This window comes from Myxine glutinosa, chromosome 6 (genome assembly GCF_964187855.1).
Source record: "Myxine glutinosa chromosome 6, kmMyxGlut1.1, whole genome shotgun sequence".
Classification (NCBI taxonomy): domain Eukaryota; kingdom Metazoa; phylum Chordata; class Myxini; order Myxiniformes; family Myxinidae; genus Myxine; species Myxine glutinosa.
In genome coordinates, this window is record NC_136266.1 from 75,972,598 (window position 1) to 75,999,384 (window position 26,787).

General features: G+C 42.0%; 1 protein-coding gene across 4 annotated transcripts in view; it reads right to left on the reverse strand.

Moving 5' to 3' along the window:
• Positions 1 to 15,830: 15,830 nt before the first annotated feature.
• The window catches only part of LOC137429985 (trafficking kinesin-binding protein 1), a 51,092-nt gene continuing 40,135 nt past the window's right edge, over positions 15,831 to 26,787 (reverse strand). For all 4 annotated transcript variants that reach the window (XM_068120417.2, XM_068120416.2, XM_068120415.2 and 1 more), the window contains one exon: positions 15,831 to 16,627. In XM_068120417.2, the coding sequence (XP_067976518.2) occupies positions 16,279 to 16,627 (349 nt within the window). In that variant the 3' untranslated portion in view covers positions 15,831 to 16,278. The remainder of the gene's footprint in view (positions 16,628 to 26,787) is intronic.

The window sequence follows — 26,787 nt, forward strand, 5'->3', positions numbered from 1 at the left end:
ACCAATCACAAAGCTGTGTTGCGAGACCTCGTGACCATGGACCCATGCTCGGCTTATGTTGCAAGTGTTTTGTGTGTGTTTGCGCGGTGTATTGTGTTTTGTTGTCCGTGTTGCCTGTGTCGGCTATGTCCCACTTTGTCTTTGTCCTCCTCCCAGCATCGGTGTCTCTCTGGTGTATTTATGCATGAGAGGTCCGTATGCCTGTGGTAACGCCACAGTCTCCTCTGTCAATGGTGCCCTCGTTTGGCCAGTGTGCCAGGCCTCCAGTATTCGCCTCCTGGCCCGGTTCGGGGATGCCGCCAGCACGTTCACATTGTCCCATAGAGGAATATGGCCCGCCCTTATTCCATGCTTGGCGATAGCAGATCTTTCTGGGTGATTACACTCAAAGGCCTTGTGGTGTTCATTAATGCGCTGGCCTAAGGTTCTTCCAGTCTCGCCTATGTATTCTCCACCACAGTCACATGGAATGGTGTATACCACACCTGTGCAATCATTCTTTAGTCTTTTGTCTTTGACCTTGGTCAGTGCACGTCTCAAGGTGTATATAGGTTGGTAGTTAACCCTCACCCCGACCGGTCTCAAAATCCTGCCAATCCTTTGAGATACTCGTGGCACAAATGGTAGCACGCAGAAGCCCTTAGGTGGTTCCTGTGGCACGTCCTGGGTTCTTGGAGCTGCCAGTACCATTTCATTTTTTGGTTATACCATACCATTTTCACAAGGGAACTTCTCTTGATGAAGGCTAGCGGAGGCTCAGCGCTTGCTGGGTTTCTGGCCGAAACGTTTTTTTTTTTTGTTTTTTTTTGTTAAAGACAAAGCTATAGGTTGGAGAACGGAAAAATGGATGTCGTGGATATAATTCCCAACCGCCGTTCATTACTTGATATATATATATCTGTGCAGCGTCTGTCCTGTCCTGTGTTGTGTTGTGTTGTCCTGTGTTGTCCTGTGTTGTCACTGAACTACTTTCTCAAACTTTGTGAAATCGTCCCAAACTTCTGGAATGCACATATGTCTCCCGTCGGTATGTCCTATGGGTATTTAATTTGAACAAATTTCCAATTTTTTTTTTCGAAATTTTTTGGGAATTTTTTTTTTTTTCAACTTCAATTGTTTATAACATGTGATATCACGTATATTACAAATACATTTGTGCAAAATAATTGTTTGTATTATGATTGGTTTAAACCATGACAAAACGGCAACTCGGGTACAGTCATTTATCTATACTAGGGCGTGCCCGTACGTGGGTGCAAAAAAACATGCGTGCAAACAACAACAACAAAAAAAAACTTTGAAACCACGTGGCAGTAACGACCACAGAACCCCCCCCTCTATTTACATGAAATGGTTTGGTCCATTCGCAAAGCCAAAGCGAACGGCTTGCGAGTACGGTAGAACCCCCCCCCCCCTCTATTTACATGAAATGGTTTGGTCCATTCGCAAAGCCAAAGCGAACGGCGAACGGCTAAATCGCCATAGCTCGGTAACTACTTCTCCGATTAATATGAAACCTTGAAAAGGCACATCCTCAGGTCCCCAGCAATATACCTGGCAAGTTTCAAGTATATCGGACCCGTGGTTGTCGAGAAACAGCGGTCACAGACAAACAAACACACAGACACACACACAGACACACACACAGACACACACACAGACACACACACAGAGATTACTGGAATTATAGATAGATATCTACACATCTGGGCAGTGTCTGTGTTGTCACTTAACGACTCCCTCAAACTTTTGTTTCCGTGGTTGTGAAGTGTTTTTAATAATGTTGTGGTGCTTTTGAATCACGTGGTGGTGAGGGATTTTGAATTATGTGGTGGTGAGGTGTTTTTAAATGACGTGGTGGTGAGGTGTTTTTAAATCACATGGTGGTGAGGTGTTTTTAAATCACATGGTGGTGAGGTGTTTTGAATTAATTGGTGGTGAGGTATTTATAATTATGTGGTGGTGAGGTGTTTTTAATTATGTGGTGGTGAGGTATTTATAATTACGTGGTGGTGAGGTGTTTTTAATTATGTGGTGGTGAGGTATTTATAATTACGTGGTGGTGAGGTGTTTTTAATTATGTGGTGGTGAGGTGTTTTTAATTATGTGGTGGTGAGGTATTTATAATTACGTGGTGGTGAGGTGTTTTTAATTATGTGGTGGTGAGGTGTTTTTAATTATGTGGTGGTGAGGTATTTATAATTACGTGGTGGTGAGGTGTTTTTAATTATGTGGTGGTGAGGTGTTTTTAATTATGTGGTGGTGAGGTGTTTAGAATTAGTTGGTGATGACGTGTTTTAAATGACGTGGTGGTGAGGTGTTTTGAATTACTTGGTGGTGAGGTGTTTGTAAATGACGTGGTGGTGAGGTGTTTTTATTTTCGTGGCTGTAAGGTGTTTTTATTACGTGTTTTATGGCTGTGAGGTGTTTTATATTACTTGGTGGTGAGGTGTTTTGAATTACGTGGTGGTGAGGTGTTTCGAATTACGTGGTGGTGAGGTGTAATCGTCCCAAACTTCCAGTCTGCACCTACCCCTCCCCTATGTATGTGCAGAGGGGTTCTTTTTTGAAAAAAAAACATTCAACCTAAATTGCCTATAAAAATGTAATATCACAAACACAACAAATACATTTGTGCAAAGTAATTGTTTGTATTATGATTGGTGAAAATCATGACAACACAACAACTCAGGTACAGCCATTAGCCTCAGCTAAAATAAGCCCGTTCCTCAGTATTGACTGCGCTCGCCTCACCAAGCTAGTATATATATATATATATATATATATATATATATATATATATATATATATATATATATATATATATATATACATATATATCAAATAGACCCTTGAGATAGACCCCTGATGAAAATTTTCACTTGTGCTGCTTTACTATCTTTGTGTGGTTCTTTATAATGACCAAAGTTTTGAACATGTCACTTATCCAGTGTTTGGGAGGGAAGGCCCTACTGCTGGAATTTTTCAGTCCAAAGGCTGTTCTACATTGTGCGGGTATAGTCACAGACTGACAGCACCCAAGGGTATTTCCTTTGGCAATCGTGGTGATTCACTCTGCTTGACATCTGGAAAGGTGGACACAGTTTTGTGTATTGGAATTAAATCGCTTCTGCACTGGATTCAAATCCCTGCTTGCTGGTTTGAAAAAAAAACACATGGCCAGGATATATTTACCATGGAGTGTCACTGTGTGTACCACAACATGCCCGGTTTGGTGGTGAAATCATCGCAAATAACGATACATTCCCAGGAGATGCCCAAGCAGTAGTGGGATTTGATGGAGGAAAAGTTTGAAGGAAACTCGGAGCATGTGTGTTTCCTGCTCATGTAAACGAATGAAACACTTCCTGTTGGGAATGGACATGAAACAGTTCCTGTTTGGAAACACTCAAAAGCGTAGAGGGTGATATGACTGCATGTACTGAACAACACCTGCAGAACTCCACATGGTGATTCCTGATGCATGAAATAAATTATAACAACATTCGGTAAAGAGCATATCTCTGTCAAATACCCAACCTATCCACCAAATTTCGTACAAATAGGTCCACAACTTTTTGAGATATTCTGTTCACAAACAGACAGACAGACAGACAAACGGACAGATAGGGGTCAAAACATAACCTTCGCCCACCTTCAGCTTAGGTAATGACCACACAGCAATAAATAAACAAGAAAGATGGCGAGCAGAGCACGATACTTGTGAAATGCAAATAGACAATAGTTGCCATGGAAACAGCAATTTGGAAACTTTGGAAATTTGACCTATTTGACCTATGGATGTTTTACTTGATTGATTTTATGCATACTAAATTTGGTTGATACATTTTCTAATTATGGCCTAATAGATGTTTTGTATGTTTCGGATAGCCTTGACCTTTGACTTAGTTTGACCAAAGCTCTCACATATACTACACAGACGCACAAAAAAGCTGTGTAAGTTTCAATTTGATATCTTGACAAAGTATTGAGTTGTGATTATGATAAATTCACAAACAATCCCAATCTACTATATAAGAGAGCCGTTGGTCTGTTTTTCTCAGAGATGACTGAACGGATCTTCTTCAAATTTTCAAGGGTTCATCAGTGAGTGCCTGGGAATGTTTTAGGCCAAAAAAAACCAAACAAACATTTTTTTCTAAAATGGCTCGATAGTGCCTAAGCCTTTTTGATCAATGGCATTTATATACAAGTACACATTGGCGTAAACAAATACAAAACAATCACCAGACATTTGAACACAAATAATAAAACAATTCCGGAAGCGGTCTAAGTTGGCGGTAAGGCTTCTTCTTCTTCCTGATTGTCATCATACTTAACTCAGAAACGCGATGAACATTCACCAGATTATACACCAGATTACACATTCACCAGAATATATTCAACGACAAGGTAAAATGATGATTTGACATTTGTGATGGATTCTGATTTGGATGCAATTGCTTTCCCATTATATTTGCCCTCATTTCAAATATGTCAATGTTTATTTTTCGCTAGAGCAACGCCGGGTACTCCAGCTAGTTGATTTTAATGGGGTGAAATTGTTGTTACTAGCAACGGTACCCGCCCTAAGGGCGGGGCTTCAATTGGGAAGCCGAAATGAAAAGGCAAAATATCAGAAATTGAAGGCAGAATTTTTTTTTTTTAACGATTCATATAAACATCCGTCAAATCATATCACACGTAAATCATCAAAATCAAAACAGTATCTTTAGAATTTCAATAAAAGCCACATCACTGTTCATCTTACTATTATTCACCAAATGTCCGTCTGTCTGTTCGAAGGTACCGTAAAAACTGCTGAACCGATCGCAAAGATATTTTGAGTGGGATTAAGACAACGTTCATTAAACATTAAACGTTCATTAAAGGATTACGAAACGAGAAACATTACGAAATTACGTTCACACCGTCACCTCAAACACTACCGTGAACACAAACATCGTCACAACATCGTCACAATGAGAACATCGTCACAATGAACGTTATGCGAACGCGAATGTTATGCGGGAGTCCAAACCTGAGAATGCTGGAGACCAAAGCTGAAATTGGGAAAACTAAATAGCCTATTTTACATCCCATATTTTACATCCTGAGGGATGTCCCAGGATTACCCACCCAAAATATCTTTGCGATCGGTTCAGCAGTTTTTACGGTACCTTCGAACACACAGACGGACATTTGGTGAATTATAGTAAGATGGAAACTGTTGACATGTCAAAAAAAGCTAAATCGATTGTTCTGATTTTGGTGAAACAGGTCTGTGCCCCAATATGCAACCGTTATTCAAATTTCTAGTGGATGAGATGAAAATATATGATTTTCTTTCCACCTTGACGTTTGACCCGTTGAGATTTTGACCTCAAAAACAATATGATTCAAGGTTTTTATTGGTGAACCAATCCAGAGACACAATATGAAAATTCTGCTCAACCGAGTACCCAGACTCCTGGTTGGTGGAGAATTCACATCACTTGCTGTAAAAGGTATTGTCTGTGCAACAAAACTCAAAATATGTTTTTGTCGCAAGTGTGTCTAAAATAAGCTTCCAAAATGTATCTTAAAATGCCTTATTCTGCTTATTACTCCATCAGGAACAACCCATTTATTCTTCTTCTTCTTCAAAATCCTTTCCTTTTTCCTTGACAAGGCTGAGTTCCCAAATCCTCCTCACTCATAAACACATAGTTAATCCAATTTCCTCTTTTACTTACAGCCAATTTTTTTCTCCATGCCTTCAACCAAAAACATTATTACCACCACCCCATCCGGGAAGTCTGTCGCAGCTGGTTCCTTCAACTTCAACTCGAGAACTTGTCTCAAACCTCAATCCAGCCTCAGAATCCTGAGGTGTCAATTTTCCAAAGGCTGTGTGCACATGGCAAAAATTTTCACCTTCATTTCCATTCATGGTGTCAAACCCCTCCATGTCAGTACCATCCCCTCCATTTGCTTCTCCCATCGTTCTGCCCCCTCTCAACTCTCACCCCGCTCTTCCCCCTCACAGCTTTGCCCCTATCCATCCAGGCTCGCCCCCTCCCCACACACACCCGACTTCCCCCTGCCCTGCACCCTCTCCCCCCATCAGCGGCTCCTTCTCTCCTGTCCCTAACTGCGTGGACCTCAACCATCCAGGGCCTCCATTCCAACCTGAGGGATGTCTCAATCCAGGCCACTGCCGATAAACCTGCCATTATCTGTTTAACAGAATCCTTCCTCCCACAGGATGTCACTGACTCCTTCGTGTCTTTCCCTGGCTATTGTCTTCCCCAGTTTGCGCCAGGAACCTGCATATCTCGCCAAGACTTGAACCACATCCTTTGTGGCAGAGTTGCGCTGTACATAAAAAACTCAATTTTTCACTCTCATCTACTGCTCTTACACCTCCCAATAGCCAAAAGTACCTTTGGCTGCAACTTCCTCTCCATCCTACCTCATGTTTCTCTGTGTGTGGTACTGTCCTCCCAACACTGACAACTCCATTTACAATTCTCTCTCAGACAGCAAGGACCAACTTTTAATCACTCATCCCAACTCTCTCTTCCTCATATGTGGTGACTTCAATTGTCACCATGCTAATTGGCTGGGTGTTAGTACATCTCTCACCAGCCATGGCACTTCTGTGAAGGACTTCTGTGACTCCGGGGGACTGACTTAATCCATGAATTTTACCACCCAGATATCTACCAATGGCAAATCTTCCCTTCTGGATTTGATGATGACTAACTTCCCCGCAAATGTATCTTGCTTGGCCTCTGCCCCATTTGGCTCATCTGATAATGTGCTTTTGAAGGTCAACATCTCTCTGGCCATTCTCAGAGAACAGCCTCAACAGCCTCTCAGAGAACAATCCGACCAAAGGCAACCTCAGATCATTCCACAAATCCCACAACAAGTGTGTGTCTACTCGAAGGAGAGCCAGAAACAACATCTGTCCAATCACAAGAATGAGCTTTCAAACGTGTTCCCTCCTCTAAGACCTAGTGGTGCCTTGTCAAGTCTATTTCCAGTGCCTACTCCCTTTCCATCCCTTCTCTCACTTCAAATGGCACCGTAGCTGACTCCGCTCATGAGAAGGCTGAATGCATCAATTCGCCAATTCTGTGTTTGCTTCAAAATATTTTGTCCCTAACCCCTCTCTTTTTGTACCCACCATTCCCAGTCATACCCAACTGCTCCTGGATTCTGTGGCTTTTGTACCTGAGAAGGTGGGAAATTTTCTGGCAACACTCGACTCTGACTCTGCAACTGGACCGGATAGCATCAGATCATGTACCCGAAAATCCTGCTTTGCTGCTCTTCCACTTACTTCCTCTCTCTGCCCTTTTCACCTTCTCACTTACCATAGGTCATCTTCCATCTGCTTCGAAATCAGCCAACATCACAGCATTACATAAAAAGGTACAAAAAAGGAATTCCTCAACTAGAGACCAATAGCTTACTTCCAATCATCAGCTAGGTCATGGAATACATCATCACAGTTGACATAAAATCAATCCTTTTCTCCAACAGCTTCATCTCTGATCATCAATTCGGATTCAGACCTGGTCACTCCACCTTGGGGATGCTGCTTCTAGTCTCCCAACAATGCAATGGGGCCCTCAATATCAAACATGACATCAGGGCTGTCTCACTTGACATATCTCGAGCTTTTGATGCAGTTTGACATCCTGCCTTGCTCTCCAAAGTGTCTGCCTATGGAATCCAAGGCCAAGTCCACTCTTGGATTCATAACTTCCTCCACACACATAGCCAACATGTGGCTCTCAAAGGAACCCTTTCTTCTCCTATCCTTGCCAAGGCTGGAGTACCCTAAGGCAATGTTCTCATCCCAATCTTACTCCTAATTTTCATCAATGATCTCTCTGACACTCCGGAAAATCCTTTTTTCTCTTTGCTGATGACTCCACTCTCCGCCATATCATCCCTCATCTTTCTGACAGAAAGGCAGCAGCCACTTCCCTCTCCTTAGACCTTGCCACAATCACAATCTGGTCAAACTCTTGGAATATATCTTTCAATCCGGAAAAATCCCACACACTCACTCTCCATCTCCGAAAGGACCGTATGGCAAATCCTCTGATATACTTTCTCACCAACCCTCTTGAAGAGGTTCAGTCATTCAAACTCGTGGTTCTCACTCTCAGTTATGATCTCTCTTGGGCAAGCCACATTTCAAAGTTGGCTTCAAAAGCCAGACATTGACTGGGCATCCTTCGTCGTGCAAAGTCCTTCGTTAGCACACCTGAGCTCCTCGCCACATACAAAGCTTTCATCCACAGCTTGATGGACTGATGGAGTGCTGCTCTCCCCTCTGGCCTGGCTCCCCTGCCTCACATCTTGCTCAGCTTGATGCCGTTGAAACCAAGGATTTCAAGATCTTTGGAATCTCTCACGATGCAGCTGAGTCTATGGGCCTATCACTTCACCATCAATGCCAGGTCAGTGGTCTCTTTGACTTCTTCCGCCTCGTTTTTGATCTTGCACCCTCTGTCCTCGCTTGTGCTCTGGCCCCCTCACCCCCCTCATGAACAGCTAATCACCACCATCTCAAGTCATCCCCCCATCCAAAACCATGATATTTTCTACACCCGTTAAATCACATCCACCCCTCTCAACACCTTTATTTTGTATCCATTTTGTTCATCCCTTGCTTGTGTTGTCCAGAGAGCAATTGGGAGGAGCTTGAGAGACGCCCAAGAGTGGACTCTGATGAGCGGGTAAATAAAGGGTGGTCTGAGGAGAATTGGCAGTGTGCCAGAGGTAGGAGCCAATGTCGTGTGGGTTTTGGTCTGTGAAGAATCATGCTCTGAGGAGAGATTTGGTGAAGGATCGTGCTCTGAGATGAGCATTGGTGGAGGATCGCACTCTGAGGAGAGCTTTGGTGAAGGATCGTGCTCTGAGGAGAGCTTTGGTGGAGGATCGCACTCTGAGGAGAGCTTTGGTGAAGGATCGCACTCTGAGGAGAGCTTTGGTGAAGGATCACGCTCTGAGGAGAGCTTTGATGAAGGATCGCGCTCTTGAGGAGAGCATTGTTTTATGAACTTGAGGAGGAGGAACCTGCCTTTGACCATGTGCTTGCCTTCACCCTGTGCCTGTTTCATCGCTCCACTGCCTGTATTTTCGTCTGGCCTCCCCATCCTCATGCCTGTTCATGACTGCTCACCCTTCCTCCACCACCACCATAGATAAGCCAACCCGGTTCATGTTCCCTTTCCCCATCTGTGATCGAATCTGGAGTGAGGCGCCTTAGATTTCTTTAGATATGTTTTGCCTCACTGTATATAATTATCTGTTTGTTCATTGCAATCCCAATTTTCTTCCCTCAAAGCCTGCCATAAAATTCCATGCCGTTGGATTGAATCATCCCCTGGTTTTGGTGTTTGGGAATAAACCCATTGGTTTTACAAAAGATAAGGTTCTCGTGTTTCTCCTCACAACCATAGTGTGCACAAGTCTGCCATAATTGAACACAGTCTGCCAGAGTTAAAGCCAGTTTTGTCCATCTGTCCAGTCTGTGTTAATCGGCTGAACACCACAATATACAAGGGTTGCCCAAAAGGTTTTGCAACACAATATTTTTATTGCTAGTAATTTATTATAGAATTCTTTGAACATACTCATAGGATAACTATATGTATTTCTTACACTCATTTTTATACATAAGCTCAGTCAACATCAACAGCGTTGTGCCAGCGAGAAACAAGAGCATGTATCCCCTTCTTGTACCAGTCTGAATCCTGCACTCGCAGTCACTTCTTCACTTCTTCAATAACCTCATCACTCCCAAACATTTTCCCATGGATGGCATCTTTGAGGGCTCCAAAGAGGTGGAAATCTGAGGGAGCAAGATCTGGACTGTAGGGTGGGTGTGGAAGAACAGTCCGTCCAAGTTTTGTGATTGCTTCTTGTGTTTTCAAACTTGTGTGTGGGCGTGCGTTGTCGTGTTGAAGAAGGATTTCAGCAACATTTTTTTGAGGTCGAACTCTCCTAAAACGCTTCTGAAATGTTTAAAGAATTTGAATGTGCAGATCTGAGTTAATGGTTTGACCACGTGGCATAATGTCCACCAAAATCACCCCTTCTGCATCCCAAAAATCAGTGGCAATGACTTTCCCTGCGGAAGGGGTACCCTTACACTTCTTCTTCCAAGGAGAAGTTGGATGATGCCATTCCATTGACTGTCTCTTGGTCTCTGGTTGAAAGTGATGGATCCATGTTTCATCCCCAGTGACGATCCGTGACAAAAAGCTTTCACCATCAGCCTCGTAATTGGAGAGCAAATCTGAACACAACTCTTTCCGCAAAGTATTGTGATTGTCGGTTAGGCTTTGTGGAACCCAACGTGCGCACACGTTTGCATATCCTAAGGCATCAATAATAATGTTGTTCACAATTCCCTTGGATACTGAGAGCTCAGTTGCAAGCCTTGTGGTTGTAATCCGTCAGTTCTTTCGAATGAGTTCATCAGCACGTTGAAGCAACGCCGGAGTGACTGCTGTTGTTGGCCGGCCAGAGTGAGGCGCGTCACTGAGCTCCGCTTGGCCTTTCTCAGAACCCGCAATTCGTGAAGCCCAACAACTAACAGTGCTTTTATCAACAACATTGACTCCATATACAATTTTTAACCACCTGTGAATGTTCGTTATTGATTCCTTCTCCGCCACAAGAAATTCAATAACAGGCCGTTGTTTAAAACTCTCATCGCCACACAGCGCCATTTTGACGACCCCTGCGCATGCGCTAGAAAACGTATTGTTCCGCGGCGCTGCAGTAGTAAGCGGGACATTCAAAATTTACCACAGAATAAGTTGCAGACATTTCCTGTTGATTTTGACTGAAGTATAGAAAGTGTTGCAAAACTTTTTTGGCAACCCTCATATATTGAGATATCAATTCAATTAGATGAAAATTGAAGATTGATGTAGCCTTGACCCTTTACATTTTAACCTAATGACCTCAAAAACAATAGGATTTCAGCTTTTGACTAGCTCCATCAGATGTTTCAGTTTTGTGAAGATTGGTTTCAAATTGCGACGTGTAGGCGACTGAAAGACAAACAGACAGACAAACGCACTCGGAAAACGAATATACTTGTGAATCTTTGACTTCGCAAGTAATAAACTACAAAGAGCAATCAAAGGTTTCATACCCTCGCCTGCACTTGTTGTATGTGGTTCTATAGACGTATTCTTATAGACGTGAGAATTTTATGGACGGACTCGCATTCTAATTGTACCATACATACTTAATGTACTACTACTTGTTTACACATAATGTTGATTAGACAATCACAAACAAAACACCAAAAATAAACCAGAGCGACAAAGAACAAAGTTACTTTGTCAGATTTGCCCAAACAGCTGTCAGCTGCGGCGGATTTCAGTTCGTCCGTATGCAGCCCAGTGTCGCTGCAGACAATATTAATCAACATCAGGTTTGGCCGCCCAACTCTCCTTTCTGATGGCTTCCAAAGTGGGACGCTATTTGCTGCTTCTTCTTCGTGCCGGAGGACATGACCCACCAATCTTAAACGCCTCTTCCTCACAATTTTTGGTAAATAACCATATAGTTCAATGTTTGTGACTTGGTCTTGCCAACGGATGTTGAGTGTTTCACGGAGGAGCTTGGTGTAATTGCCATCGATTTTACGTGTCATGCTACTAGTCGGCGTCCACGATTCACACCCATACAGTAAGATTGATAGATTGATTCAAATGTAGCTTTACATCGCCGGATTTGGTGCTTCGTTGCAGCGGGGCGCGCCAAACCTCCTCGAACTTGTTTGCTGCTGCCCACGCTTGTCCAATGCGGCAGCTGATGTTATAGGCAGTGTTAGTATATGAGCCAAGGTATTTTAAGTCTTGAACTATCTCGAGCACTTCACAATTTGCTGCCCTGAGAGGTTGTTGTCATTCGGTCGACGATGTATGTGCATGTACTTTGTTTTTGAGGCGTTGATAAGAAGACCGACTTTGCTGGCTGTATCTTCGATTCTTGATGGGATGTCCTGTGCATCTTGTAGTGAATCAGCAGCGACAGCGATATCATCAGCGTAGACGAGGTCAGATAGTTTCTGAGCAGGGTGTCTTCTGCTCATGCGGCGTTGCAGTGTGGCACCATCTTCCTCCGTCAATGCGGTACGCATCACATGGTCGGGCACCATAATGAATAAGAAAGGTGCAAGAGTGTCACCTTGTAGCACTCCTGCAGTGGCGTCAAATACCCGAGTTGGCCCATCAGGTGTGAGGACAACAGCAGAAGTGCAATTATACATCTCCTTGATCGAGTTTGTTATCTTAAGTGGTTTACCATAGGCACGTAGTATTTTGAACATAGCGTCTCTGTCTATTTAGTCAAATGCTTTTGTAAAGTCGACAAATAACAGCACAAGCTCCCTGTCCAGCTTGCTGTTTCTTGCTTCTTCAAGCAGCCTTTGCAGTGCAAGAATCTGACCAGCCGTAGATCGGCTTTGTCTGAAGCCATTTTGGTTAAAGCGGAGCAGTGGGTCAATGGTTGGTCGAATGCCATTGAGCAACATTTTGTTGTAAAGTTTGGTTGTGGTTTGTGTCAAGCTAATTCCACGATAGTTTATGGGAAATGCCAAATTACCTTTCTTGTGAATGAGAACTATTCCAGCTTCACCCCATTGACTAGGGCGACCTCCATTAAATGTTCTGTTGCAGAAGTGTAACAATATAGGCTTCCTTCACATCAGGCAATTTCCAAGTTTTGACTCCAAGGCCATCCATGCCCGGTGCTTTATCGCACTTCATTTTACCTAAAGCTGCATCCAGTTCTTCCAACGAGAAAGGATCTGCCGAGATCTCTTGGTGAGTGTCAAAGACTTTTGTTATGTTCAGAGCTTCTTCTGGAGATATTTCTGGAGAAGCAACAGCGAGAAGGTTACAGAAATGCTGGCGGCACCCTGAGAGTCGATCTTCACACTGCAGCGTGGGTATGTACTCACATTTTATAGATGTACTCACATTTGAATTGCACATACTTTGTAGACGCACTCACATTCTAATTGTACAAACTTTATGGAGAGTTACCTCTAGGTGGCGTTTCTGGCCCATGTTGGCACATTCTGAGGGGACAAATAAACAAACACAAATGGACCCAAATGCAATACCCTCTCCTCTGGCATGAAACTTGATCACAAAAGAAACTTGATCAACAAAGAGTTCCATATGATTTAGACACATGTTAGGGTATGTGGGGGTAATATGGACCCCCTAAGCCAAAGTCCCGATCGAGCATATACAAATAGATAAGGAAAATTTCCAAATAATGGTTTATTTAGACAACCAGACAGACTACATCCCCGTGCAGTTTGGGTTGAATAAAATCAAAGACATATGATTGAGGGGACAAATAAAAATATGCAATCAGTGTCCATATTCCCCACGTTGTTTGGAATATGGAACCCCGCCCCCCCAAACCTCAATGTGGTAAGTCCAGTTTCTTTTCGACAAATGTTCCCTGGCACAAATGTTACTTTCCGATTTTTCAGTGAACAACAACCTTAGCGACACTCGTCACAGACGAAAGCACCTATACCCTCATAGTCAGTTTCGTTTTCGTGGGCCCATTGCTTGCATTCACTGCATTGGATCCAAGAAAATTCAGGTGGATCAACAAATAACTCATTGCAATATATGCAGTAGAAATTACTCATGCAGTTTTCAGGTCCTTTTCTGTGTTGCTTAGCAGACTTGGTAACCTGCTTTCGAACTGGAGGACTGCGCTTTGTTCATGGTCTGTTGCCTTTTTTCGCTTTCAAATTAGTTGGGGATATAGGAATCTGCTTCTCGCGTGTTGGCCTTTTCTTCAATGCCCTTCTCTCTTGTTCTTGATGTTCCACGATCAAACGTCTTTTATAAGGAGAGGATGTGATGATTTCTGCCGTCTCAGTTTTTCGTTTACGTCTTGCTTTCATTCCTTGTTGATGGGTCCATATTAGACACTACCAAAGGGTCCATATTCCCCACACCATGCCTCTCGATCATGTCAGCATGCCCACATATGGGCTGGGATGGAGTTTTCTACACACAGTGGTGCTGCAGACAGCTCTCACGTGTACTCAGCCAGGGACACCACTCATCAAACAAGCGTGTGACTACATGTACATACACAGTGCTGCATGCTTATGAATTGTAAAATTTGAGATGAAAACTTTTGGAAATTTGCACTTACCGTCATTAAAGAGTTTGAATCAACTGCAGTTGTTCACTTGCTGGTTGGCCATACTTGTTTATCCCATGATATGGAGATGAGGCTTGATGCAGTGCATCATGGGAAATTCAGTGGGGTCCATATTCCCCCGTGGTCCATATTACCCCCACCCACTATATATAAACATAACTTCCCCAGGATCACGTTGTCTCTTTCATTATTACAATGAGTGAGAAGTGCACATAATCATTTTGTTACATTTGTTGGGTATGGGACAGTAGTTAGCTATGGAAGACGCCACTGTCTCACCATGTCACTCTAGAAAGATCATCAAACTAACACCTATTTATTTCCATGGTCAGCCAATGAAAGATGTAATATGTTAGTCTCTGTTTTCTCCCCTCTATTTTATGATATTGCTCCCTCTGCTCTCTCAGTGATCCGACCCTCCATATATACTGCAGAATGCTTGCGTTCTTCCACTAACCCCCTCCTGGTTAGGGTTCCATAATCCAGGCTGACTGAACACATCACCTCCTTTGTTTCCTGCTTGCGCTGTCAATTGAAGCACCTTCCAGAGGCCATTATTTGCCACACTTCCATCCAGGGTTTCAATTAGGCAATGCACCACCATATCATATCATCGCCTATCCTAACCCATGGTCATTATTACCCCCATTAACCCTTCCTAACCCAAACCAACCCTTAACCACCATTTGTATTCATGTTGTCTAAGGTTATTTTGAACCATGTATTAAGGACAACCGCCCATGTCGAACCAGGTGAGGCAAGGCAAGAATAGTGTGATAGGCACTTTTCCCTCCCACCAACAAAAGGAGAAGGCTTCTCCTCCTAGCTGTCCGTCAGCATATTGGAGGCGAGCCTTGAACTGCTCCTAGCACATGATGGGTTGGACTTCTGGGTCAGTCATTCTGTTGTGCTCGGTGTAGAGAGACCCTTGTGGCAAGAGATTGGTTCATCTTTGATTAGGGGAGGGATGGGACAGATGTAGGAGGGAGTTGGGGCACAGAGACACAGTGGTAATCCTGGAGAGACAGGGTGTTTTGTCGAGTACCATCAGTTGGCAGGGAGGAGGAATGTGGCAATGAAGGTGCCCTCTGACTTATCCGGTTTGAGTCTATGACCATTGTGGATTGGTTTATTTGTGTATGAAACATTGTGTTCCTATTAATTATGTATTGTATTGTGTTTGGGATTTCGTTCCCTGTCCTTGTATGTCGAATAAATTATTTATTTCTGAAAGAGACAAATGGTGCTTTTTTGTGATGGTGCCCTTTTGCTGGACCAATGTTTGGGTTTAATTGGCATCCTTGGAGGACTAAATAATAAATAATCTTGAGTTTGGTAATTGGCGTGTCAGAAAACGCACGGAATACGAATGGTGTTCAACATTTTGGGCGTCCATTCTTGGAAATTATAGACCGTTTGGTTTAATCCTCGGAGCTTTCCTCCAGCGAATTTGGTACACATTGAGATTGTGAATAACACACTTTCTGATAGGTGCCATCCACACAAAAAATTATAATATGAAATGTGGAAATCACTCGATGCAGTAAACAGTGTAAGTCATTGATGGCAGAATTTAAAAAATAATACAAATATTGTATCTATAAAAGTATACAGGAGTTTAATAAGCAACCCAGACAAAGTTCCTCACAATAATTTTACAAGTTTGGAAATCTCTTCATTGTGCAATGTTCATTATTTGGCCATGCCGAATGATGATGTAATATGAGACTATGGACTTTGGTGGTGTCGACTGATCTCAGTCCTAATCGGTAAGCCTGGTGTTGGCTTAACGGTTAAGGTGGTTGGCTTGAGAGCTTCGGGTCCTGAGGTTGAGCCTTCGGGTCATGCCGTTCTGAAGTCTTCCGAAGTCGGCAAAATGGGTACCAGCTTACTGGTAATAGGGGGAATTGCATCAGCGGAATATGATCCAAGCAGCCACAGGCTGCATACGAACCACCACCCCCAGTCCTAATAGGCTCTAATTAACAAATTCAGCAGCTACTGCAATGGCCGAAGATGCTTTGTAACTAATTTATCCCTGGAGATGGTTTATTGCTGGTACCTCCCAGCTCTAAGGATGTAAGCGGCTGGTTGTGACATTATAAAGAACTCGGGAGATCTGCATGCCAAAGGAAACCTTAGAAATGAGGTGCGAGACTGCAAGGACATCCACAAGGTACATAGTGAAAGTTTGAGAGTGTCGGCCTGTCCAACGTCATCCCGTAGTTTGTCCATAGTATGGAACCCTGCACCTTGGTGTGGTGATTCGAGCATATTCAATACACTGCTGAGGATTCCTTTTCCATCCCTGGAGCCAAAATATGATCTGTTGGAATGTTCATATTCACAAAGATTCATTTTGAGGTTTAAAGAAGCTTCATTGTTCACCTGGGCAGAGCTATGGGAGGAAGAACAAAAGAAAAAATAAATTAATAGAGACGTCATTGATTTCGAGTGATCATGGATCATGGAAAATTAACTCTTTTGATCATAAAAATACAAACCCATCTTCAAAACTAGAACAATGTGACTGTGTCGCCAATATGCCTCCGCATCGTCCCACAACGGGTAGATGCCATTGCTCACTGTCCTAAAAATAAACAAGTTTGTTTTGAATCCCTTCAGCTGTTTTCAAGTATCAAATTTTCACCAGCCATGACAGGTTTCACATCGATCGGTGAAGCAGTTTCAGAGAAGGGCTTTTTTTAAATATCGGCTTTCAAGCTAATATGGCTGCGATATCACATGACATATGACCTTAAATAATGTTCACTTTGCATCTTTTCAAACGATATGCAACCGTGGTGTTAGATGATATTTGTAAAATTTTGCATCGATATGGTAAGCTGTTTCAGATATAATTATTTAATATTTCCCTTCAATCCAATATGGCTGCCACACCATGTGACCGATGATGTTTTCGTAATCATCTTTTCATCGTCATGCCTAGTCAATGACACACGTAAAGTTTTGAGTCAATCGATATGGTGGTTTGGGAGAAGATGCTTTTTAAGGTTTTAGGTTAAATCCAATATGACTGCCGAACCATGTGACCTATGATGTCATAAATCTAATATTTCAATACAAATGGGTCATAGATCATGTGCATGCAATTTCAGATTTTTAGGCTAAGGAATTCGATTAAAACATTTTTGGCTGGTATACCACTTCACCTATGATGTCATCATTATCATGCTTTTGTTCCCCATTGGGCGTACTTGACAATGCGTCAAGTTTCAAATTTGACCATTCAGCGGTTTCCGAGATATAATTTTTTAATTATCAGTGTTTAATCCAAGATGGCTGCTAGACCACGTGACCTATGATGTCACAATTATCATAAAAACATTCTGCATGGGTGTCACTCCTACCCTGAAAGTTTCGTCTCAATAGGGCATATGGTTGCTGAGAAAAACGAGGTCTAGCTCGTACGGACGGACGGACGGATGGACAACCCGAAAACATCATGCCTTCTGGCCAACTTCGGGGCGGATGTATAAAAACTACACAAGCGGTCAAAATTAGAACAATCTTTGTGTTGTCATATGTGGCCATTATTAGCCCGCGTTGGACTTATGGATTGGGTCTCGTCCGTGCATGCATGCATGCGTCCGTCCACAGCCATAACTCGGACATGTGTGGAGCGATTTTGTTCAAACTTGGCACAAAGACAATACATGAGAGTCTACATATGCAGAAGATTTTATTTTGTAATCTGACCAAAGTAATATTAAGTATAATCTTGTAAGTATGGGCTAGCCCTTTAACTCCATACACCAAAATTACTAACACCACCGGGGCTATCACATTTGATGTCTTTTGTATATACTAGGGCGTGCCCGTACGTGGGTGCAAAAAAACATGCGTGCAAACAACAACAACAAAAAAAAACTTTGAAACCACGTGGCAGTAACGACCACAGAACCCCCCCCCCTCTATTTACATGAAATGGTTTGGTCCATTCGCAAAGCCAAAGCGAACGGCTTGCGAGTACGGTAGAACCCCCCCTCTATTTACATGAAATGGTTTGGTCCATTCGCAAAGCCAAAGCCAACGGCTTGCGAGTACGGTGACCATACCTTGGGAACCACTTGTCCGATTAATTTCAAACCTTGAAAAGGCACATCCTCGGGTCCCCAGCAATATACCTGGCAAGTTTCAAGTATATCGGACCCGTGGTTGTCGAGAAACAGCGGTCACAGACAAACACACACACACACACACACAGACACACACACATACACACAGAGATTACTGGAATTATAGATAGATAGTCAGGTTCACTATGTTTTTTCGTTCAAAATTTTTGGAGATTAGCAAAACTATACATTTTTGGAATATTCAGAGCATGAGGAATCCAAAAATCAATGTTTACATTTGCGTAGACACCTTTGCGAAAATGACACTCAGGACAGGGATGAAGATCTGTAAAAGCATATTCCTGAACGGTATAGACCTCGTAGATCCTGTGTATAGGACTTATAGTTCAATCTGATACTACCTATAACTTCCTATAACAACCTATAACTTCAAAGGACTTGCAATATCATGTATTATGTAATACAGTTATATCACAAATATAAAGACAATGGTTTTCAATTACCTTTGTTTGTTGCTTTTCTATAATCCTGAGCACTATTTTGAGGCCTTTATTGGATTCCTTGACCCAGAAAACATAGGATTAGCATATTTAATTAAGTCTCTAGGTTGACTAGAAGCCGAGATCGCGCAAAATATGTATTTTATGGCGGCCATTTTCAAAATCCAAAATGGCGGCCATGCAGGTGTCTGTGCAAATGCCAACATTGATTTTCGGATTCTCCATGCTCTGAAGATTCCAAAAATGTACAGGTTTGCTAATCCCAAAATTTTGAACGAAATTATATTTGTTAACATAGTGAACCTGACTAATATTTTATGGATCACATTTTATGTCTTTTTCTCCTTATTGTTGTTATTATTAGACCGTCCCCCACGCAGCGGGGGACGGGGTTTTGCAATCACTTATGTGTGTCTCTCTCTCTGCGTGTCTCAGTCTCTCTATCTCAGTCTCTCTCTCAGTCTCTCTCTCTGCAGAGACAATGCTCACAGAGACAATCAGTCTCTCTCTCTGCGTGTCTATCTGTCCGGGCCATAATGTTTTTACCATTTAAGCTATTGTCATCAAATTTTCAACAAAACCTTATCATGAGAATACGTAGAAGGCAAATTAATAAGTTTGTCAAAAGGGGAAAAGTCAGCATCACATAAAATCATCAATTTCCATCCATTTGAGCTGAAATTTCAATTTACCGTTTGAGCTTTGTCATCAAATTTTCAACAAAGCTTCAGTATGCAAATATGGAGAAGATAAATTAATAATTTGGTCAAAAGGTCAATGATCAGTATCATATAAAATCGTCAATTTTCATGCAATTGACCTGGAATTTAAAGAATTTGCATATTTGGTTACTGCATTGGTTCACAAATCAAAAGCTAGAATCCGACTGGTGTTTTTAGATCAAAAGGTCAAAGGTCAAGGTTGCATAAAATCATCAATTTTTATCCGATTGACCTGAAATTTTAAGAATTTGGATATTGGGTCACTCATTTGATTGGTTTACCAATCAAAAGCTGGAACCTGATTGTTTTTGTTAGGTCAAAAGGTCATCAAAGGTCAAGGTTGCATAAAATCATCACAATATTTTGTATATTTTTAGCTGTTTCATCATGTTTATCATACGGAAGACGACATCCGAATACAAAGCGGACACACATTGCATTATCAGATGCTTCCTAGTTATTATATAGACTTGTAATTGTTATATTAGTCTATTTAAGGGCGCTCTATTGAAACGATGCAAATAGATTCAACATAAATCGTTGACCTACTTATGCATCAGTATGAAGATAATTGGTTTAGGATAGTTTGTTGGCACAATTAATCTGTTCATGGTCACTTGAAAATTGCAATTCCATGGGGTTTTAGCATATCTTGTGGGATTATGAATTGGACAGGTGATATGATGGACCATGACATGTAGGAGTCACCCCATTATAAGATACTTTCATTTTTAGCCTAAATAACTTTTAAAAAACTACAACGGTACTCGGTGAAGCGCATACAGTCGTGGCCAAAAATATTGGCACCTTCACATTTTTTTTCAAACAATGCACCATTTTTTCCAGAAAATTGTTGAAATTAAAAAATATTTTGGTATCCACATATGTATTTCTTTTGTTTGCAGTGGAACAAAACAAGCAAGAAAAAGAGCAATCAGAGATTGAAAACCCTTGCCAGGATGTATTTTCAGTGATTTTTAAGGCTTTTGTGTTAAAACAAATATGGCGGCCGAACCACGTGACCGATGACGTCATCATTATTTTTTTTCCTCCACTAATTTATTCCTAGATTATGCTCAAGAAATTTCATCTTGATCGGATGACGTTTTGTACTTGTCAAATTATGACGTAATAATGGAGGCACCTATGACATCATCATTCACAGATGTTATTCCACATGCAGAGTTCTTTACAATGAGCCATGTGTCAATTGTTTCTATTCAGCGCTTTCGGAGATATGGAGGTGCAAAGTTTTTCGGTTTTCAAAGATGGCGGCTGAACCACGTGACCTATGATGTCATAATTATCATTAAAAAATTATACAGGTGGAGTTGCAACTATGGTGAAAATTTCTTGTTAATCATACCAACGGTTGGAGAGAAAATCATAATTATTCTGTGCGGACAAACACACAGACAGACAAACAGACAAACAAATGGACTCAAATGCAATACCCTCTCCTCTAGTGAGGGTAAAAACCTGAAAAAATTACTAAATCTTAGCTTATTCCACACAGAAATCCTAAAACGGCCTGGACAATATTATTGGCACCTTTTCGAAGTTGTTAGAAATAATTAGATTTCAAGCAGGTGATTCTCTTTTACTTTGGAATTGAACTCACCTGTGGTGAGTTGCAGGTGCCTGCAATATAAAAATCACACATTCAACCAGTTTGAATAGAGAAAAGGCGTCATTCTGCTGTTTTGTGTCACTGTGTGTACTGCAATGAGCATAGAGAAAAGCAAGAAAACCAGCGAAATGTCTGAGGAGGTCAGACACAAGTTTGTAGCCAAGCATGGACAATCTCAAGGCTACAAGTCCATGTTCAAAGACCTTGATGTTCCTGTGTCTACCGTACGAAATGTTATCAGGAAGTTGAAGGCCCATGGCAATGCAGCCAACCTCCCTGAACGTCACCACAAGTGAAAACTTGATTGAAGATTGCAGTGAAGGATTGTTCAAATGGTGGAGAAATCACCTCGATCAACTGCCAAACAGATTCAAGCTGACATTCAAACACAAGGTATGACAGTTTCAACTCGCACCATCCGTCGGCAACTCAATGAAAGGAGAGACATAAGACTTCCCACTTCTGAGAGAAAGAGAGAGAGAGTCATAAGAAAGCCCAACTGGAGTTTTCCAAAAAACACCTGAACAAGCCAAAATCTTTCTGGGAGAATGTCCTGTCGACAGATGAGACCAAATTAGAGTTTTTTAGAAGCACATCATCTCTATGTTTACAGAAAAATTCCTTCAAATAAACGAACACATGCCCTGCAGTCAAACATGGAGGAGGTTCAGTGATGTTTTGGGGTTGCTGCGCTGCCTCTGGCACAGAGTGCCTTGAATGTGTTCATGGCATCATGAAATCCGGAGATGACCAAGGCATTTTGGGATGCAATGTTCAACCCAGTGTCAGAAAGCTGGGTCTCCGTTGAAGGTCATGGGTCTTTCAGCTGGACAATGACCCCAAACACACTTCAGAAAGCATGCAGGAATGGTTCAAGACAAAACGCTGGACTGTTCTGAAGTGGCCAGCAATTAGTCCAGATCTAAATCCCATTGAACACCTGTGAGGAGATCTGAAAACAGCAGTTGGGAGATGGCACCCTTCAAATCTGAGAGAACTGGAGCAGTTTGCACTAGAAGAGTGGGCCAAACTGCCAGTAGAGAGGTGGAGGAAGCTCATTCATGGCTATAGGAAGCCCTTGTCTGCAGTTATTTTGTCCAAAGTCTGTGCCACCAAATATTAAGTGTCGGCTGTTAATAATTTTGTCAATGCCATTTATTTTTATTTTCTGATTTACAAGGATATGTTAAGTTCTGAATCAAAAACAAAGGTTCTGGAATATTAACAGTGAAATAAAGAATTGTGGAGACCAAATACTTTTGTCCATTTCAATTTCTTTTTAGAGAAAATTGTTATTTGAAAAAAGTGCAAAGGTGCCAATATTTTTGGCCATGACTGTACCTCCGCCAGGCTGAGCAGTTTACGTTTTGTATCCCACTGATAAGCCGAATCTGGATTCGGACCTGAACCAAAATCTTACCGGCTTGGTCTTGTCACTTAATCAACTCGTCCACCAAGTTTAGTCATAACTCGTCCATAACTTTTTAAAATATCGTGTTATATATCGGTTTTGGCCCTATCTCTCAATGGTGAAGAATCACTTTCAACATTCTCTGATCCGGATTCGGATTTGAATCTTCACCAAAACTGAATCAAGTCTTCCTTGTCACATGCGCAACCTCTTCGCCAAATTTCGTCCAAATCCGTCCAAAACTTTTTGTGATATCTTGTTCACAGACAAGGAAACAGACAGACAGACAGCCAGGGGTGAAAACATAACCTCCATCCCCTTTCGCTGGCAGAGGTAAATAGAAAACACTATGATGTCGCAGCAATACAGTTCATTACCAATCAGCTAAAATATTTCTGAACATATATAACACTATGACGTCAAAGCAATACATGACCAACCTACTCATGCGCTTCTCAACATCCCAAACACTTTGATGTCACAGCAATACATCAGCAACCTGCTCAGGCATTTTTCAAGATGTATTGCAATACGTGTTGCGGTATTCCGTATGTGCGTTTAGTACTGTTTGCCTAATTTTGGTGCCAAACTCGGCTCCTGCAGGAACGTCCTGAACAAAAGAACCATTTTAGTCACTCTTTATAAAAACCACTCAAGTTCAGCTGCACTCTCAGCCTTCATTAGGCCTGGAGAGGTACCGCCTAGCGCTTATGGGCAATGTCAGGGGAAATTTATACGTCTGTTTACTGTGCGAAAAATTAGTGCTGCTGCGTACTCTCACAAATTTCCATGCACGGAGCAGCGGCACACACAGCACGTGGTTACAAATGATGCCTTAAAGAGCCCAGAACAGGTGAACTTTGCTGCAAGGTTCGTGCGAGAGAAAAATGAAAGAAAAGAAAATTCGAGAGAAAATGAAAGAAAATTAAATTTCGAGAAAGTTTGAGAGAAAATGAAAGAAATGAAAATTCTAGAGAGTTCGAGAGAAAATGAAAGAAAAGAAAATTCGAGAGAAAATGAAAGAAAATTAAATTTCGAGAAAGTTCGAGAGAAAATGAAAATTCTAGAGAGTTCGAGAGAAAATGAAAGAAAAGAAAATTGGAGAAAGTTCGAGAGAAAATGAAAGAAAAGAAAATTGGAGAAAGTTCGAGAGAAAATGAAAGAAAAGAAAATTCGAGAAAGTTCGAGAGAAAATGAAAGGCGTTTCCCAAAGTGACACTTTTATCTTGAGGGTTCTCGCAGTGTCAACTCGAATGATGTGAGTGAGCTTCACACAGCCGAAGCTGGCGGTTCAAATTAGGGAGGGACGCTTGAAACAAGAAGCGAATAAGGGGAATTAATGGTCCAACCTAATGAAGAACGTGTCCTGACGGTTTCATGTACTTGCTGTTTCATTGTGGAGGTTTCATTGTCAATTCCATTATTGCTTTGAATGATCATAAGTGCAACTCAATTGGGGTATTAGAGCAGCTTCTTGCACTTTGCACGGTACAAACACGTAATGGTGTATGTTGTGAGCTTTAGAGGGCGCAACATCATGGATTGTACACGTTGCAAATCTTTTCTGGAACCACTAATATTATTACTACAAACGGCCCCAACTTTCCCACTTTCTGGCGAGATGACTGGGATGAGATTTTGGCCCAAGTATTTCACAAATGCCCTGGCAATGCATCACATTCGACTGAAGATGATTGTAGTAAGAAGTTGAAATTTGTCCAGGCTGCTGGGTATAACTCACATACTCTTCGCGAAAGATACTGTGGATCCAACAATGATATCAGATGGGACACCTGGCTTAAGGTCCATACGAGGGACACGCAGCACTTTGTGATGCAACTCCCTGCCTGGGAAGCACCTATCCAACAGACTAAAGCAGGGTTAGGAATGAAACCCAAGTCAAAGGCAAGTGTGCTCCTTCCTGTCTGATAATCTGGGATGTAAAAGTGTTTAATTTACATTAAGTGGTCTTGACATGTTTCAGGAGTCAATTTAATATCTATTTCTGTCTTTGTCTTCTCATCTGTTCAACTCCTTCGGAACGCAACTGTGCCATCTGTACATTGGATGCAATGCGTGAACAAACTGCTAAAGACTTGTGAATTATGTTTTAAGATGTACTGAACAGGGCTGGGGAAACAGAGTCCCGGAACAAAATCTTCTGGGCACTGGTGAGAAACTCGAGGTGGGAAAGAACGGTAGTCCTAACGGTTTCTGGTCCACAACGTCATCGGTGGAGAGTTGATTTCAGTGGAAAATAAGAAATGCATGCGAGGATGTTGGGAAAGTTTAAGTGGAGCTGGCATAATATACTGTACCTGTGGTAGTGGTGGTGCACATGGCATTTGTGGTGAACGGCTTCTGCTATCAAGCAATTCTTGATCTCCAGCCATCACTTGGGCCATGTACTGTAGTGTACCTGTGCTCCAGGTTTGAGGGTGCAATGCTCATTGTGTTCTTTGCCAACAGGGACACATCCCTGCCTGATTGCTCACTGTGTGTTGCATGCATGGTGGACAGTCAGTCCTATTCCGGGTTATCCTTTGGATGTTGCTGGTCTGCTCCTAAGTTTCTGAAGGATTGTAGTCTTCACTGACTCTCCACTTGCACTCGTGTGGACCCTCTCTCTGTAAGTCTTTGCAAGCACTTGATAGTTCATAATGATTCCTGATCCTTCAAACCCTACAGGGGTGGCCAAAGGCCTGTGTTTGTGATAATATAAACAAGACCGGAATCTAACAGCGGCATAGCCAGGCTTGTAAAATATTATAAACCACAAACACACATGATTAGTTTTTCAAACAGTCGCTAATGGTGTTTACACCATTAAACAAAGAAATTTGGAGGAATCCTGACATCCGTGAGGTAAGTTTTACTTACAGAAATGAGGGAAGATCTACTGTAATCTATATTATACCCCACAAGGGTTGGGTACGTACCGTTTTGTTGGAAGAGACGTAACACCTATGCTTTCAATATTTGATGGTCATTTTAACAATCGGTTTGTTTGTGTTTCACACTGAATGAAAAACGTAAAGGGAGATCATGGCGATTGTGATATATGACAGGTTCGACGATATGTTCGGCATATAAATCAAAATGACGGTGTGTGAGAGTCAGCCGCCATATGCCGTAATGACATCAGATGTAATCACATCACACTGTCATGTGACCAGATCCTCAGCGCTGATTGGTATACGTTTGAGAGGACATACATACATACAGACGGACAAACACTGTTCTAGACGGCTTTGCTCTCAGGACTACACATAAAAACGTAGATCTTAAACAGTTCCAAATATCAAAACAATGTTTAAGTACGTTTTGGAAGAAGGATAAACTCTTCCTGCTCTTCACAAGCTGAAAAAGCAGAAGTGTTTATGCTTTTTACACCCCGCACATTGAAAATAAACTTGGGGATATTGTAATTGCCTCCGTCTGTCTGTCTGTTTGTTTGTATGTCACAGTATCACAAGAAATTCACTAAAATTGGTTGTTATGAACACCACATGTCAAGAGGTGTGAGAGCAGTCTGTAACTTATTTCTGTCTTTATTTTCGTTCTTTGGAGTATGTAAACCAGGGCCCCAGTATGTGTTGGGCAGGGTCAAAAGGTCAAATACCAAAAACATAATTACAGGCACATTTTAAAAATGAAACTTTGTATATGCAATCAACATTGTGAGATACATGAAATATGTAATGATTTTTTGGACTTGTCACCTGGTTCATGCCACAGGGGTTGGGGACTTGTGGTCACAGAGGTCAAAAGAGAAAATTAAAAAAACTTTTTGATATTGGGGCATTCCTGGTGGAACGTATTGCCATCTTACAAATTTGCTTCCAATAGTAAATTGAACCCTGGTGTTGGGCTAGCGGCTAGGGTGCCGGCTTAGGATCCTAGGATCCTGGGTTCGAATCCCGGTCGATCGCTGAATTAACGCCAGGGGGGTTGACTCAGCCTGTCATCCTTCCGAGGTCGGCTAATTGAGTACCAGTTCACTGGTAATTCCCTGTTTGTCGCTAAAGGCGTCAAAAAGGGTTGGCGTCAGGAAGGGCATCCGGCCGTAAAACATTGCTTCAAAAAGGGGACCAAAAAAAAAAACAACAACCACGGTTCCCGAAAAAGGCCAACCCCCGCTTGCGGGGAAAAATGGCCTCTAAAGGTGTTTTTTTTTTTTTTTTTTTAGTAAGCG